This window comes from Osmerus eperlanus, chromosome 16, assembly GCF_963692335.1.
Source record: "Osmerus eperlanus chromosome 16, fOsmEpe2.1, whole genome shotgun sequence".
NCBI lineage: Eukaryota > Metazoa > Chordata > Actinopteri > Osmeriformes > Osmeridae > Osmerus > Osmerus eperlanus.
The window spans coordinates 14,638,784-14,654,760 of record NC_085033.1 but is presented as its reverse complement, the minus strand read 5'-3'; the positions used below and the strand labels follow the sequence as shown (position 1 = coordinate 14,654,760).

General features: G+C 49.3%; 1 protein-coding gene across 2 annotated transcripts; it reads right to left on the bottom strand.

Annotated features, from left to right (window-relative positions):
• Window positions 1-3,381: 3,381 nt before the first annotated feature.
• On the bottom strand, window positions 3,382-14,033 carry fndc7a (fibronectin type III domain containing 7a). Of its 2 annotated transcripts, XM_062482337.1 has the most exons (14): window positions 13,896-14,033; window positions 13,410-13,428; window positions 12,961-13,218; window positions 12,417-12,674; window positions 11,051-11,308; window positions 10,669-10,929; window positions 9,723-9,977; window positions 8,885-9,142; window positions 8,408-8,665; window positions 7,807-8,061; window positions 6,443-6,709; window positions 5,600-5,629; window positions 5,342-5,378; window positions 3,382-4,032 (listed from the first exon to the last, which is right to left on the bottom strand). In XM_062482337.1, the coding sequence occupies exons 1-13, from the start codon at window positions 13,950-13,952 to the stop codon at window positions 5,347-5,349; spliced, it is 2,466 nt and encodes an 821-aa protein (XP_062338321.1). In that variant the 5' UTR covers window positions 13,953-14,033; the 3' UTR covers window positions 3,382-4,032; window positions 5,342-5,346. The 2 variants fall into 2 exon arrangements, with proteins under 2 accessions (XP_062338321.1, XP_062338320.1); XM_062482336.1 differs by lacking the exon at window positions 3,382-4,032 and having other exon boundaries at window positions 5,145-5,378.
• Between the last annotated feature and the right edge of the window lie 1,944 nt (window positions 14,034-15,977).

Genomic DNA, 15,977 nt, shown 5'->3' with positions numbered 1-15,977 from the left:
CAGAGCTGAGGTAGATCATGCATGCCATAACCAATCACTGCATCCCAAACCAGCACAGGTAGACACCCAAAGCCTGTGGGCTTATTGCTGTAATGAGAAGCAGGCAAGGGTGTATGTGTGTGTGTGTGTGTGTGTGGGGGGGGGGGGGAACTCCACATCCTTGCTGTAAATGAGTCATTCCACCACCATTTCACCACAGTCTTGTTTAATTAACAATACTGTCCATAACTGACAGACTTTCCTCTAAAGTTCTACAACAACGAGAATTCATATCTGAATATCTGAATATCTGAACCGGTACAGGATGCTGTAAACCTAGAATGCTTCTGCGGTAGGAGCTGTTGGGTAGCAGAAGTGACTGGCGAGCTTGTGGAGGTGTTGGGTATTGTATCCTTGAAAGGGTCTAATACTGGAAGTTACAAATACAATTGTGATTTTCTTTGTGAAATTGTGTAAAGATCCAAATGATCCGACTTCTCCCATGTGAGGAGTCTCCCTATATGAGTGTGTTTGAAATGTTTGTGTTTTTGTGTGTGTTTGAGGGCATGGATGTATTCTGTGTGTGTGTGTGTGTGTGTGTGTGTGTGCGTGTGTGTGTGTGCGTGTGTGTGTGTGTGTGTGTGCGTGCGTGTGTGTGTGCGTGTGTGTGTGTGTGTGCGCGGGTAGACAACGTGTACGTGTCTTCGTCAGACGGTCTTTGTCAGGAAACAATGTGAGATTACTGTCATTGTTGACTGCTCTGACTCTGAAATGAATATGCCCTCGTCATTGAGAGACTGTAACTCAAGCCAGTATATTCCATCTTTAACACAAAGAGTTACAAAACGATTAAAGAGATTAGAGACTACGAGTTTTCTCTCTCTCCAACTCTCTCTCCATCTCTCTCTCCATCTCTCTCTCCATCTCTCTCTCCATCTCTTTCTCCATCCCTCTCCATCTCTTTCTCCATCTCTCTCTCCATCTCTTTCTCCATCCCTCTCTCCATCTCTTTCTCCATCTCTCTCTCCATCTCTCTCGCCATCTCTCTCTCCATCTCTCTCTCCATCTCTTTCTCCATCCCTCTCTCCATCTCTTTCTCCATCTCTTTCTCCATCCCTCTCTCCATCTCTTTCTCCATCTCTCTCTCCATCTCTCTCTCCATCTTTCTCCATCTCTCTCCATCTTTCTCTCAATTCAATTCAATTCAATTGGCTTTATTGGCATTAAGAAACAAATGTTCATATTGCCAAAGCAACGGTGGAACCAAAGAACACAGAAACAATATTCTCTCTCTCCATCTCTCTCTCCATCTCTCTCTCCATCTCTCTCTCCACCTCTTTCTCCATCTCTCTCCATCTCTCTCTCCATCTCTCTCTCCATCTTTCTCCATCTCTCTCTCTCCATCTCTCTCTCTATTTACCATCTCTGTCACTGAACCCCAACTGTGCACCTGCAATCTCTCCTTCACTCTCTTTTGGTGGTTTTGCTCTTGGTTCTGTTTCTCACAGAAACAGTGTACAGTTCATATGTCACGGTTCACACGGTGTCTGAGCGCCGATCTGCGTCACCGGAATATTAGACGCACCTGTTTTGTGTTGACTCATTAGGATGGCTATATAAGCTGAGCTGTCGCTGACCTCGTTGTGAAGTCTTATTCTTTGTTCTGTTATCGATGGCCGTGTGGCGTTTGCCCTTTGTAAAGTTCTTGTGCACTTTCATCCCAAAACGCAGACCCCTTGCCTGCTTTATCACATCATGTTTATTTTCATCCCGTTCATCTGTCAAGCGACACCATTTTTATTTTTATTATTTATTTTCTGACCCCCCTCATTCATCTTCTAGGTTACATTATGTGTAATCTGCTATTGAAGCCCAACAGTTCATCCATCACTGTTACCTCATCCAGTTCCATTTGAATCGATTCCGTCCTACGTCACATTATCATAACTGTATCCAAAGCAATTCCGGTATCTGGAGATTATGTAAGAGAATGTGATAGCCTGTTGTGCTTAGAGCGTTGCGATGAAGATGCCGAGACAAAGCAGAAGCCTCACAATGCATTTCTCTCCCCCGCCTCCTCTCCCCCCTCCTCCTCTCCTCCTCTCCCCCCTCCTCCTCTCCCCCCTCCTCTTCTCAGCAGGGTCTTTTGTCCCGGGCCTTGTGCGACACCGGGCCCATTCTCCTATGGAATGTGAAAGTGTGGTCCGCGGGCTTGTGTTCACCTACAGGTGTTTACCGTCAGCAAAGCACATGTGGGAGCTCGCTGGTTTCTGTATTTTGGCGCTGCGCGTGAAAGACCCCCACAGACACGTGTGTTAGACTGGGCAGGTGGTGAAATGTGCTGCTAACATAACTGGGCATCGGTTGTTTTTGTGTAATTATGTTTTGGTTTGTTAGTTATTTACTTGGTTAGTTGGTTTCTTGATTTGTTTAGTGTTAGGGACAATAACTTAGTTTGTTATTTCGTTAGGCCGACATTTGCATTGTATGCATGTATTGTTTTAATATCAAACAACTTTGTTGACATTATGTTGTGTCTTGGAACACAAACAACATTTTTCTGAATATGAATAAGATATGAGAACAGTTGTGTATCCTACAGGATTTAGATAATATATATTCCTTAGTTGATGCCTTAGTTGATGAATCTTAGATGGATACACATCAGAATGGAACTATTTTGTAACCCGAATTTCCCCATTGTGGGACGAATAAAGGTTTATATTATCTTATCTTATCTTAACAAAAGATAGAACCCTTTCCAGAACCACATTCATCATTCTTTCTGACATGGAAACTGTACATTCTGGAACATTCTCTCTCTATTGTTACAAACGGTTTAATATATCATGTTTTTAAAAAACATGTTTTTTTTTTTTTTAGGAGTGTCACTCTTATCCACCCTGAACGAGGGGAATACCCCTTCTCTCATGTCTCACAGCCATACTGTACACAAACATTAACACCAAACACTGTTATGTTGCAATTTCAAGGAGTCTTTTTATTGTTTGAATGAAATCAAGTCAGGCAAGTGGATCGAAGGATCCGTTCTAACCCCAGCAATCTGATCCGAGTCCTCATCTATTACATTCATATCTCCGGGCAGGTGTGTCAAATACAGCTGGCCCATGTCTGCAGCGACCTGTTCAGGCTGGAGTGTGCACACACCTGTGGAGGCGCCCACGATGAGTGACCCGTGTGCACACACCTGTGGAGGCGCCCACGATGAGTGACCCGTGTGCACACACCTGTGGAGGCGCCCACGATGAGTGACCCGTGTGCACACACCTGTGGAGGCGCCCACGATGAGTGACCCGTGTGCACACACCTGTGGAGGCGCCCACGATGAGTGACCCGTGTGCACACACCTGTGGAGGCGCCCACGATGAGTGACCCGTGTGCACACACCTGTGGAGGCGCTCTGCTATGGGGGGGGCTTAGGTTCTGGAAGGTTCTTTAGTCTTGTAATAAAACCTGTTCATATGTTAATATTGTAAAGGTGATATCTGTTGGGGAGAGGCCACAGTTTCATACACTTTCTCGTGGTTCATATCACACTGATATTTTATATTCATGGCATTGAAGAAAACTTAGTAGAAAAGGAAATAGTTAATCAGCTAGAGGTTAGCAGAACAGGTCAAAGATGTCAGATCTTATAGGTAACAAAAACAAAATTTGGAGACATGCTAAACAGACAGTTCTAAAATGGGTAATGGTTCTAGAATGGGTAATGGTTCTAGAATCGGAAATATATCGAAGAGCAGCGGAATCATAGAGAATGTATCATTCACAAGCTTTGATTTCACTTCAGTGTAGAAGAAAGTGTGTTGAATTTATCTGAAAATTCCACGCATCTCTCACACAACAGACAGTCCAGCATGTGGACACTATTTATCCATTAGCATACGTGAGGTTTACAAAAAAGCAAAAAGGCACTTAGTAGGAAACAAAGGAAAAACAAAGAGTTTGCATATAAAATGTTTCCATGTTTTAATTGTTTCACTTTTTAGTTGTTTGAGTGTCGGGCACTTCCTGTCCGTGTGCTTGGACTTCCTGTGGGACAGGAACAGGAAGACAGGTCAGAGGTCAGTTGACATCACGTCTCTACACAAGAGAGAGTCCGTCTCCTTTCACTTCTTCTACACAGAGGAGCCCCCGAACACCCTGGCTGTAAAACTCCTCAACCATGTCACGTTTCACTAACACCTCTCACTCATCCCTCTCTCCCTTCCTCCCTTCATCTCACCCCCTGTCACGTTCCCTCCTTTGTCTCCCCTCTATCTCTCCCTCCCTCTCTCTCTCTCCCTCTGCTGTCACCAGGGAAGAGCTGTCCCAAGGGACGAGCCATCACCAGGCACCAGGGATGCCACTGCATACTTATGAATAATTATGTTTTTTTTTTTTTTATAGAATAGAAGTATGCAGTGGCATAACAACATCTCTGACGTTGATAACAAACCAAACCAAAATCGGTTGAAAATTTAGCAAGTTATGGTCATTTAAAAAGTACATGTAGCATCAACACAATGTTATGGGTGAGCGAGTTGACTGTAGCAAGATGGCCGCCATGTGCGGACGTTCTAGACTCCGCCGTAAGACATCTAGTCTTTATATATATCTATGGGAGCCGTCACCAGGCACCAGGCACGAGCCGTCACCAGGCACCAGGGAGGAGCCGTCACCAGGCACGAGCCGTCACCAGGCACCAGGGAGGAGCCGTCACCAGGGACGAGCCGTCACCAGGCACCAGGGAGGAGCCGTCACCAGGGACGAGCCGTCACCAGGCACCAGGCACGAGCCGTCACCAGGCACCAGGGAGGAGCCGTCACCAGGGACGAGCCGTCACCAGGGACGAGCCGTCACCAGGCACGAGCCGTCACCAGGGACGAGCCGTCACCAGGGACGAGCCGTCACCAGGCACCTGGTACGAGCCGTCACCAGGCACCAGGCACGAGCCGTCACCAGGCACCAGGCACAAGCCGTCACCAGGCACAAGCCGTCACCAGGCACCAGGCACGAGCCGTCACCAGGCACAAGCCGTCACCAGGCACCTGGTACGAGCCGTCACCAGGCACCAGGCACGAGCCGTCACCAGGAACGAGCCGTCACCAGGCACCTGGTACGAGCCGTCACCAGGGACAAGCCGTCCCTCTCTGTTCTGAGAGATGCCGCTCCTCTGTCTGGTGTTCACGTTGTAATGATGCGGATGTTTGTCTTTACTAAAGGATCCACTCCACCTGTCTCTGGAGGTGAGAACCATGGCTGCCCTCACTGGCTATCTAACACAGTGGCTCTGATTGGGTGTTTCTTTAAATCTGTGTGTTGGTGGAGTTATGAATGAGTTAAAAAAATAGTCGCTCACTTTGTCTAATCCAAGCTTCGCTTTCCCCGGTAGATCACTGAAAGAAACAGAAAAAGATTTATTTTGTAAACATAGTTTCCCATTAGTATAGTATCTGTTACACTTGGATAATTCCCAATGATAATAATTCCCGGATGATTCAACTACAGCCTGGTTAGTTCAACTATGTAATTACTGTACCATTTAATACACATTTTAAAGTAGAAAATAGGTGTATTGTGTTGTATGAGTTGGCTGAGGTGTGTACAGGTCACTCACCCATCCCCACGTTGCTCCCTGCACAGGACACTGGGGGAAGACAGGAGCACATTACAAATACACACCCATTATCTCACATTTAGTCATTTAGCAGACGCTGTTATCCAGAGCGATATCTCACACAGTCACACACACACACACATTATCTCACACACAGTCACACACACACACATTATCTTACACACAGTCACACACACACATTATCTAACACACAGTCACACACACACACACATTATCTCACACAGTCACACACACACACACACATTATCTCACACACAGTCACACACACACACACACATTATCTTACACACAGTCACACACACACATTATCTTACACACAGTCACACACACACATTATCTCACACACAGTCACACACACACACACATTATCTTACACACAGTCACACACACACATTATCTTACACACAGTCACACACACATTATCTCACACAGTCACACACACACACACATTATCTAACACACAGTCACACACACACATTATCTTACACACAGTCACACACACACATTATCTAACACACAGTCACACACACACACACACACACATTATCTAACACACAGTCACACACACACACACACACACACACACACATTATCTAACACACAGTCACACACACACACACACACACACACACACACACACACATTATCTAACACACACACACACATACTCCCACAACACAACATGGTCTGGTTTGACAAACAGTCAATCTACCACAACCTAACTACAGGACATGACTGTGTATCTGGATTGATTGCTCATTACTCACATACATACACACAAACAAACACACCCCTTCACCCCCCCTGTCCCCCCCCCCTCACCAGAGTACATCCTCTGGGGGCAGAAGTGGACGGGCCCCCCGCCAGGCCCCAGGGGGGCCACCACCACTGTGTAGACGTCCCCGCAGGCCACCTCCTGGACGTCGCAGGAGCTGGCTCCGGCCGCCGGGCTGCAGGTGTAGTTGGCCCCGGTGCCGTACAGGTCCACCGTGTGGTTCTGGAGCGCCGGCGGCCCTGAGGAACGCCACAGCACCCGCAGGGAGCTGTTAGCCATCCTGTAGAGCTTCACACTGCTGGGACAGCAGGCGCCTGGGGCGAGGGAGGGAGGAGAGAGCAGGAGAGAGAGAGAGAGAGAGAGAGAGAGGGTGAGAGACAGACAGGTAGGAGAGAGGAGAGAGAGAGAGGGTGAGAGACAGACAGGTAGGAGAGAGGAGAGAGAGAGGGTGAGAGACAGACAGGTAGGAGAGAGGAGAGAGAGAGGGTGAGAGACAGGTAGGAGAGAGGAGAGAGAGAGGGTGAGAGACAGACAGGTAGGAGAGAGGAGAGAGAGAGGGTGAGAGACAGACAGGTAGGAGAGAGGAGAGAGAGAGAGACAGGGTGAGAGACAGACAGGTAGGAGAGAGGAGAGAGAGAGAGACAGGGTGAGAGACAGACAGGTAGGAGAGAGGAGAGAGAGAGGGTGAGAGACAGACAGGTAGGAGAGAGGAGAGAGAGAGGGTGAGAGACAGGTAGGAGAGAGGAGAGAGAGAGGGTGAGAGACAGACAGGTAGGAGAGAGGAGAGAGAGAGGGTGAGAGACAGACAGGTAGGAGAGAGGAGAGAGAGAGAGACAGGGTGAGAGACAGACAGGTAGGAGAGAGGAGAGAGAGAGAGACAGGGTGAGAGACAGACAGGTAGGAGAGAGGAGAGAGAGAGGGTGAGAGACAGACAGGTAGGAGAGAGGAGAGAGAGAGGGTGAGAGACAGACAGGTAGGAGAGAGGAGAGAGAGAGAGGGTGAGAGACAGACAGGTAGGAGAGAGGAGAGAGGGTGAGAGACAGACAGGTAGGAGAGAGGAGAGAGAGAGAGGGTGAGAGACAGACAGGTAGCAGAGAGGAGAGAGAGAGGGTGAGAGACAGACAGGTAGGAGAGAGGAGAGAGAGAGGGTGAGAGACAGGAGAGAGGAGAGAGAGAGAGGGTGAGAGAGAGAGAGAGAGAGAGAGAGAGAGAGAGAGAGAGAGAGAGAGAGAGAGAGAGAGAGAGAGAGAGAGAGAGAGAGGGTGAGAGACAGACAGGTAGGAGAGAGGAGAGAGAGAGAGGGTGAGATGGATGCTTACCCTGGACAGCCGTGATAACAGTTTGGGTGTGTGTGTGTATACGGCCGTGTGTGTGTGTGTATACGGCCGTGTGTGTGTGTGTGAACACTCACTGGAAGAGAAGCCGTGATAGGAGCACTGGGCCTTGTGTCCCGTCCTGCTGATGGCCTCCAGACTCACGCTGTAGTTGGTGCCACACGTGATGCATCCCAGCAGGCAGTGCGTGTCCAGCGTGTGACACTTGGCGTGTCCCCGTGGCGACGAGAGCGCCGTGATGTAGGAGCGGGCCCCGAGGGCGGGGGACCAGGTGACGTTGGTCATGGCCTGGGTCACCTGGTCTACCGTCAGGGAGGACGGACAGCAGGGAGCTGGAGGGAGGGGGGGGGGGGAGAGAGGGAGGGATGGAGGGAGGGGGGGGGGAGGAAGGAGAGAGGGAGGGATGGAGGGAAAGGGGGGGAGGAAGGAGACAGGGAGGGATGGAGGGAGAGGGGGGGGAGAGGATGGAGAGAGGGAGGGATGGAGGGAGGGAGAGGGGGGGAGAGAGGATGGAGAGAGGGAGGGATGGAGGGAGAGGGGGGAGAGAGGATGGAGAGAGGGAGGGATGGAGGGAGAGATTGAGTGTGCTGGTTTTTTTGTGTATTTTTTCACATTTCTTCTGTAGCTAGTGTGTGTGTCCATGGTGTGTGTGTCCATGGTGTGTGTGTGTGTGTGTACCGGTCTCCAGGGCCAGGCTGTAGCTGGGCAGGCTGTGTCCGGCGGGGGAGCTGGCGACCACGCTGACGTCGTAGGACGCTCCGCAGGGCAGCGGGCTGAGCTGGCAGGACGAGGAGCTCGTCACGCAGGAGTGGCTGTCGCTGCGGCCCACTGCCGAGGCAACGTAGGTGGCATTGGGGTCGTTGGGGGTGGTGAAGACCACGGTCACACTGGACGAGTTGGTCTGGGTCACGTTGACGATGTCGGGAGTGCAGGGGGCTGGGGGGGGGGGGGGGGCAGAGAGTGAATGACCTGTTTTGGGTATGTTTCAGGATGTGGTACCTGTAGCTTGTGTGTGTGTGGTACCTGTAGCTTGTGTGTGTGTGGTACCTGTAGCTTGTGTGTGTGTGTGGTACCTGTAGCTCGTGTGTGTGCTGGGCAGGTGTGTGTGTGGTACCTGTAGCTTGTGTGTGTGCTGGGCAGGTGTGTGTGTGGTACCTGTAGCTCGTGTGTGTGCTGGGCAGGTGTGGTTGCATCCTCTCAGCTCGCTGCAGGGGGTGACAACCATGCTGAACACGCTGCCGCAGCGCAGGTCTGACAGTGCGCACACAGGCGCTGTGTCGTTACAGTGGATGACATCATCACTCTGCGCCGCCGTGGTCTCGTACAGCTCCGCCCCCCGCACCGGCGACCACGTGATCTCCAGGGTCTCTGTGGAGACCAGCGCTATGACAACGTCCTCCGGACAGCAGGGAACTGGAGGAGAAGAGAGGAAAGTGTGAGTGTGTCTCCTGCACGTGTGTGTGTCTCCTGCACGTGTGTCTCCTGCACGTGTGTGTCTCCTGCACGTGTGTCTCCTGCACGTGTGTGTCTCCTGCACGTGTGTCTCCTGCACGTGTGTCTCCTGCACGTGTGTGTCTCCTGCACGTGTGTGTGTCTCCTGCACGTGTGTCTCCTGCACGTGTGTCTCCTGCACGTGTGTGTCTCCTGCACGTGTGTGTGTCTCCTGCACGTGTGTCTCCTGCTTGTGTGTGTCTCCTGCACGTGTGTCTCCTGCACGTGTGTGTGTCTCCTGCACGTGTGTGTGTCTCCTGCACGTGTGTGTGTCTCCTGCACGTGTGTGTCTCCTGCACGTGTGTGTGTCTCCTGCACGTGTGTGTCTCCTGCACGTGTGTGTGTCTCCTGCACGTGTGTGTCTCCTGCACGTGTGTGTCTCCTGCACGTGTGTGTGTCTCCTGCACGTGTGTGTGTCTCCTGCACGTGTGTGTGTCTCCTGCACGTGTGTGTGTCTCCTGCACGTGTGTGTGTCTCCTGCACGTGTGTGTGTCCTCCTCACTGGTGGTGTAGTTGAGCACGTCCCCCTGCGGGCTGGACCCGGCCTGGTTGTAGGCGAACACGGTGGTGAGGTAGGTGTAGCCGCAGGAACAGGAGAAGCTGCAGGAGGTGCTGGTGGTGTTGCACAGCTGCTCCGCCCCATCATCTCTCTTCACGAACGCGATGTAGAACTCCGCCGACACCACCTCGCTCCACAACACCCAGCAGTCCCCCGGAGGACGCTCATCCACCCAGATACGCTCAGGGGGGCACGGGACTGGGGGAGGGAGGGGGGAGAGGGGGGAGAGGGAGGGAGGGGGGAGAGGGGGGAGAGGGAGGGAGGGGGGAGAGGGGGGATATATATTATTGTTGCTTGCTTTTCTACTGGTACACTCTTGCACTTTTTGAGGTTCATGTTGTTTAATTGTAACTTGTTTAACTACATGCTCTTGTGGTTCTGGCCTTTGGCACTTTTTTGTTTTTTCACAATGTATGCTTCATGTTTTGGCTACCTGCAATGTCTGGGGCTATCTCGTTGTTATGATCAGTGACCTATGCACTTTGTAAAGCTCTCTCTTGGAAGTCGCTTTACATTACATTTAGTGATTTAGCAGACGCGTCTTACAGTAAGTACAGGGACATTTCCCTGAGGCAAGTAGGGTGAAGTGCCTTGCCCAAGGACACAACGTCATTTGGCACGGCCGGGAATCGAACCAACAACCTTCTGATTAATAGCCAGACTCCCTAACCACTCAGCCATCTGACCCCTTGGGATAAAAGCGTCTGCTAAATGTGTAAATGTAAATGTGTGTGTGTGTTAGCATGTGTGTGTGTGTGTTAGCATGTGTGTGTGTTAGAATGCAGGCCCACTCACAGGTGTGTGTTAGCATGTGTGTGTGTGTGTTAGCATGTGTGTGTGTGTGTGTGTGTGTGTGTGTGTGTGTGTGTTAGAATGCAGGCCCACTCACAGGTAGAGACGTCCTGTGGTTGCGACGGGTCGCTGGGCCCGGCCTTGTTCTCTGCCGTCACGGTGACGGTGTGGTTCTGACCGCAGACCACCGGGTCGATGACGCAGTAGCTGTCTACTGATGAGGAGCAGTTCTGGCCGGTGGTGGAGCGAGCAATGTAGTCCTCAGCACCACGCACCATCGACCAGTACACCACCATCCCCACCGAACGACCCTGGCTCTGGGTCAGTTGCACCTGGATGGGGTCAGGGGTGGGAGGACCTGGGGGTGGGGTGGGGGGTGGACAGGACAATCAGCTGACCATACAGGAATCACTTAACCTCTGACCCCCCCACCCCCAACTTAACCCCATCCCTCCGCCTCCCCCCACCCCCCCGCTCACGTGTGATCTGAGAGACAGTCTGGTCTTCTCCGGGGCGACCCTGGGGGTCCCAGGCGGTGGCCTTGATGGAGTACATGGTGCCGGGCTCCAGGCTGTCGAAGGTGAAGGAGGGCACGGTGGTGTTGACCTTCAGCCGCGAGTCGGAGCCCTGGCGGATGATGCACAGCGTGTACAGGACGGCGTGTTCCACCGGGGCCCACGTCACCCGGATGGTGTCGTTGCTAGGAGACGTGGAGTTCAGCTCCGGGGCAACCACGACTGGAGACGACGCGGGCGGGAGAGGAGAGAGAGGAGGATTGGTGAACGGATAGATGGATGAGTGGATGGATGGTTGAGTGGATGGATGGATGAGTGGATGGATGAGTGGATGGATGGATGAGTGGATGGATGGTTGAGTGGATGGATGAGTGGATGGATGGATGAGTGGATGGATGAGTGGATGGATGGATGAGTGGATGGATGGATGCAAGGTGGATGACACACAGGTACTCACATCAATAAATTACATAACTACAAGCACAATGACCAGCCGAACGAATACACCCACCCCAGGACTTTTAACAACAGAAAACACACAAGCAGAACACCTCGAATAAAAGCAAAGAGAAGATAAAAGAACTGTTATTAAAACTGCCACCGGTCGTCAACCTCACACAAAACAAGTGAGGAGGGGTGAAACGGAGCCCATGTCATTGTGTTACGTCCAGGATCCTTGGGGAGAAGAGACAACCTAGTTCTCAAGGTTTCTGCTTTCATACAGTGAGGAGAGGGAAGGGGTGAGGTACGGTAACCAGACCGATAGGCCCTGGGGCCTGGGACTGCCATCCTCTCAATGCTGGGTTGGAACCAGGCCTCGCCAGGGAGACCAGCACACTGGTGGGGCCGCACCCAGGATCAGAGGAACGCCCTACGCTTATCACTATCTTGAATAAACAACTTTAATTTTAGGAGTCTGAATTAGTTATGGGAGGGAGGGGGGAGGGAGGGGGGGGGAGGGAGGGGGGAGAGGTGGAGTGCAATTGTCTGTGTTTTCAAAACTCATAAGTGTTTCTATAGTTATATCTAAAGGTGTTTTTCCAGGTATATATCCTGGTGTTTCTACAGGTATATTACCATATTTCTAAAGGTATAACTAAAGGTGTTCCTACAGGTGTATCTACAGGTGTATCTCCAGGTGTTCCTACAGGTGTATCTCCAGGTGTATCTCCAGGTGTATCTACAGGTGTATCTACAGGTGTTCATACAGGTATATCTCCAGGTGTTCCTACAGGTGTATCTACAGGTGTTTCTCCAGGTGTATCTTCAGGTGAATCTCCAGGTGTTCCTACAGGTGTTCCTACAGGTGTTTCTACAGGTGTATCTTTACCTGTTGTGATCTGGACGGCGGGCCATGAGGGCTGACTTCTTCCTCCTGAGTTGACGGCCATGACGTTGATGGTGTACTCTGTGTACGGATTCAGGTTCAGCACTGTGCCGGGCGAGCTGGTTACCATGGTTTCAGTCAAAATGTCCCCTGACTCCGCACGCAGGATGTAACCGGTCGCCCCGGAAACCTCTCTGAAGACCACAGTGATGCTGTCGCTTTGCTTGGAGTAGGCCTGATCGATGGAGGGGACCTCGGGAGCTGGGGGTCACACACACACATGTATAAATACATACACACGCCCACATTCACACACACACATTTACACACACACACAGGGTAATTTCATAAAATGTTCCTCCCCCTTAAATAATTAAGCATAATCCCATCATCATCATCCTCCTCTTCATTCAAGTTCAATCTCTAAACACATCACAAAGTAATAACATTCAGAGAGATGATCGCTGGCCATCTTTTTAAATAATTCAATAATTAAAACTACACTGGATCGTTCATGTTTCACAGTAGAACCGGTGTTCACACACACCAGTGGTCTCGACGGTATTTGCGCTGCTCAGCACGTTCAAGGACTGGTCCATGGCCTCCACCTGCATGGTGTACAGCGTGTTGGGAGACAGGGAGTTCACTGAGCCCATAACCGAGTTCCCGCTGAACTGGGCGAAGACGGACGGCTCGGGAGAGTTCTTGGGCGTAGCGGTGACCTTGTACGAGCTCGCGCCGGCGTGGCCGCTCCATCGCACCGTCATGCTTTTAGACGTTACGGTGAACACAGACAAGGTTATGTCTGTGAAATACACACACATACACAACAAATCCAATCTATTATCATTCATATCAATTACATATATTCGTTGAATTCCTTTCAGAAGGTCAATAATGTTGGAAGTTTACATTTTTACAGACAGCTTAATTAAACTCGAGTCAATCTAATTATTTTCGGTTTGAAGTTGTTGAGGTAAATTAAAAGATTATTACCGTTTTGTGCTGCACATATCTAGAAATAAAAGTTTGAATACAATTGTTAGTTCGTTTTTTTCAATCATAAATACTTGAAATAGCTCCCAAATTGTCCAGGATATCTTTTCAAGGGTCATAGTGGCCGTTGCCATTAGACCACGGGGCAAATTACACCGTGAACCCGTATCATGTTCTCTGTGCATGGATGGTAACAGGCTGCAATTCTTTTTCTTCACTCAGCACAGATTTCAGAACTGGTATTTTTTTCAGGTCTGAATGAATTTGTCTATTGAGCAGAGGTAGGGCATGTCGTGTGCAGTTGTTGAAAGCCATCTTTTTCAAAAGAGCCACTGTTCTTATTATCCACCTTTTATTTGTAGACTACACGTAAGTGAATAACGGTATTGTTACAAAAGCACGTCAATGTGAACAAATGACAAATATTTGACTGTGAAAATATTAACAATCAAAAACTTTTTAAAATATGTGTGTAAAGTATCTTACCTGTCTTAAGCTGAATAAAAAGCAAAGTTTTAAAACTTTAAAATGTGTTTCTTCCATTCTTCAAGTGTTGCGCCGTTGCCTTCGGGCTACTCTGTTTGAAGCTGTCCGACTATGTCTTCAGGGGTACAGTAGGAGATTAACTTTACCTTTTTTTTGGGAAACGACAGGTCCTTTATTGTTTCAGCGAATACCAAGAGCCCTGGCGCGTGACCCCTCCCCCAGATAGCACGCCAGAGGGCCTATCAGCGCGAGCGGAGGACACGAGACTCACCTGAGTGCGTGTTGAATGGAACTAATTGGATAAGAAGGAGGACCAATTTGCCTCGAGCTAGACAGTGCAGTGAAAAACGTGAAATCTGTTTGAAACTGTTTCATTGTTTTACTTTTTCCATTACTAGGCTACATTTTTAGCCAATTTGATGGGTGAAGTGTACAAAATAGTTATGCTACTTTACAAAACTTCAATTTATGTATGGATAAAACTGTTTCCAATAGTGTTGAAATCAGACTAGTGATTAACTCAAGTGCGAATGTCTTCATCTAATAACGTTTTTAAACGTCTAAAATACATAATTTATATACTAAAATATCACTTTATTAAAAATACACATTGGATAGATGAATAGGTACATGTTTCCATTCTGCTGCGCGCTCCGAAAGCAGCAGCGGAACATTATGACCCCATTCTTTCTTTCTGTTAAAAGTTTCTGCCCTGCGGGTGAGTTCTGGTCCCCCATAGGAGTTGCACTTGTTGATATCCACCGAGATGTTTTTCCACATTGTAGTTCTCAGACAAAGACAGCGTCTCTTTCACCCTCTCTGTGACTTTCCACACAGTCCATCACTGCAGGGGCAAAGCACCAAACACAAATTTCTACAAAGGCCTACTGAACATCATAAGTCGTCTAATATTGTGTCATGTTTTTAGGCTATTTGACATAGGGGCCTATGCGTCCCCTATTGTATAAACGTTTCTTCAACACCACTTTCGCAGACTCCTTTTTTTGTGGACATTATTATGTGTGGTGTTACAAATGCTAGGGCCTACACATCTGAAGCATTTGTATAGGCCTAGGCCTAGAAACTGCAGCAGAGCTGAGTCGATTACTACAAAAACACGTCAGAGCGCTTGAATTGTCTCACAAAAGAAAACATATTCCATCAGCCAAATAAGAGTCAACCAGGGCCGGAGTGGGGCCACTTTTCAGCCCGGGAGTTTCAGTTTTTTTGTATACCAAACAGGGTCGGATGCAGCCTGCTTTGACTGGGGGGTGCAGTGAACGTTTCTGGTATATTGATACCATTTTTGAGAGTTGCTTAACGATCCGAGTGTTTATCAGGCACGGAGCCAGACGTTGTAAACATTAGGAGCTTTGCCCCAACCTAGGACATATGGGTTTGATGTGATGCAAGATAGGGACTTCACTTAATGCGAGCGCGCGTGTAGTGTTTTGGTGTAAGTGTTTTTTGAGCTTTATGTAAAATAAACAGACGTTTTTCAATTGGTAAAACCTTGTCTAGTGATGCCATCACTCCGGCCCTGCTCCCATCCATCCTCCCTGACGCGTATCGTTACGGTAGGGCCGCCAGTCCCAGCTATCGGTAGCCGGAAAAGACGGGCTATGAACCCAACCAAATCTATTTGGGAGGGGAGAACTCCCTCACATGGTACAACCCATGCAGAGGCTGCGGTGTCAGAATGCGGAACGTGTGTAGCCTACTTTAAGAGAAGATAGACTAACGTGACAAATGTCAACAACAAAAAAATCCTCGACCGGCCCAAAAGTGAAGAGGCCCACCGGCTCAAAAGTGAAGCGGCCCACCGGGAACTCTCCCGATTTTCCCGATTACCCAACCCGGCCCTGGAGTCAACCAATGGTAGGCTATAATAGGATGTTCGATTGTATTGTAAAATCTTAACATAGTTATAATATTTCGTTTATTCTCATTTAAATAGATTTAGGTGACTCTTTCATGGAAGACAAAAAGTGGTAGTTCCCAAAATATGGATCACAATGATGAGAATCATCAATCATCAATCATCAATCTCATCAACCGATGAGATTGTGCAACAATGAGCTG

Bases quoted from the DNA above. Each gene is read 5' to 3' on its own strand.
- fndc7a (XM_062482337.1), bottom strand. From the start codon at position 13,952: ATGGAAGAAACACATTTTAAAGTTTTAAAACTTTGCTTTTTATTCAGC. The intron at 10,930-11,050 runs GTGAGCGGGGGG...CCCCACCCCCAG, and splicing joins GACTGTCTCTCAGATCACAC to GTCCTCCCACCCCTGACCCC. The intron at 9,978-10,668 runs GTGAGTGGGCCT...TCCCTCCCCCAG, and splicing joins ACCACAGGACGTCTCTACCT to TCCCGTGCCCCCCTGAGCGT.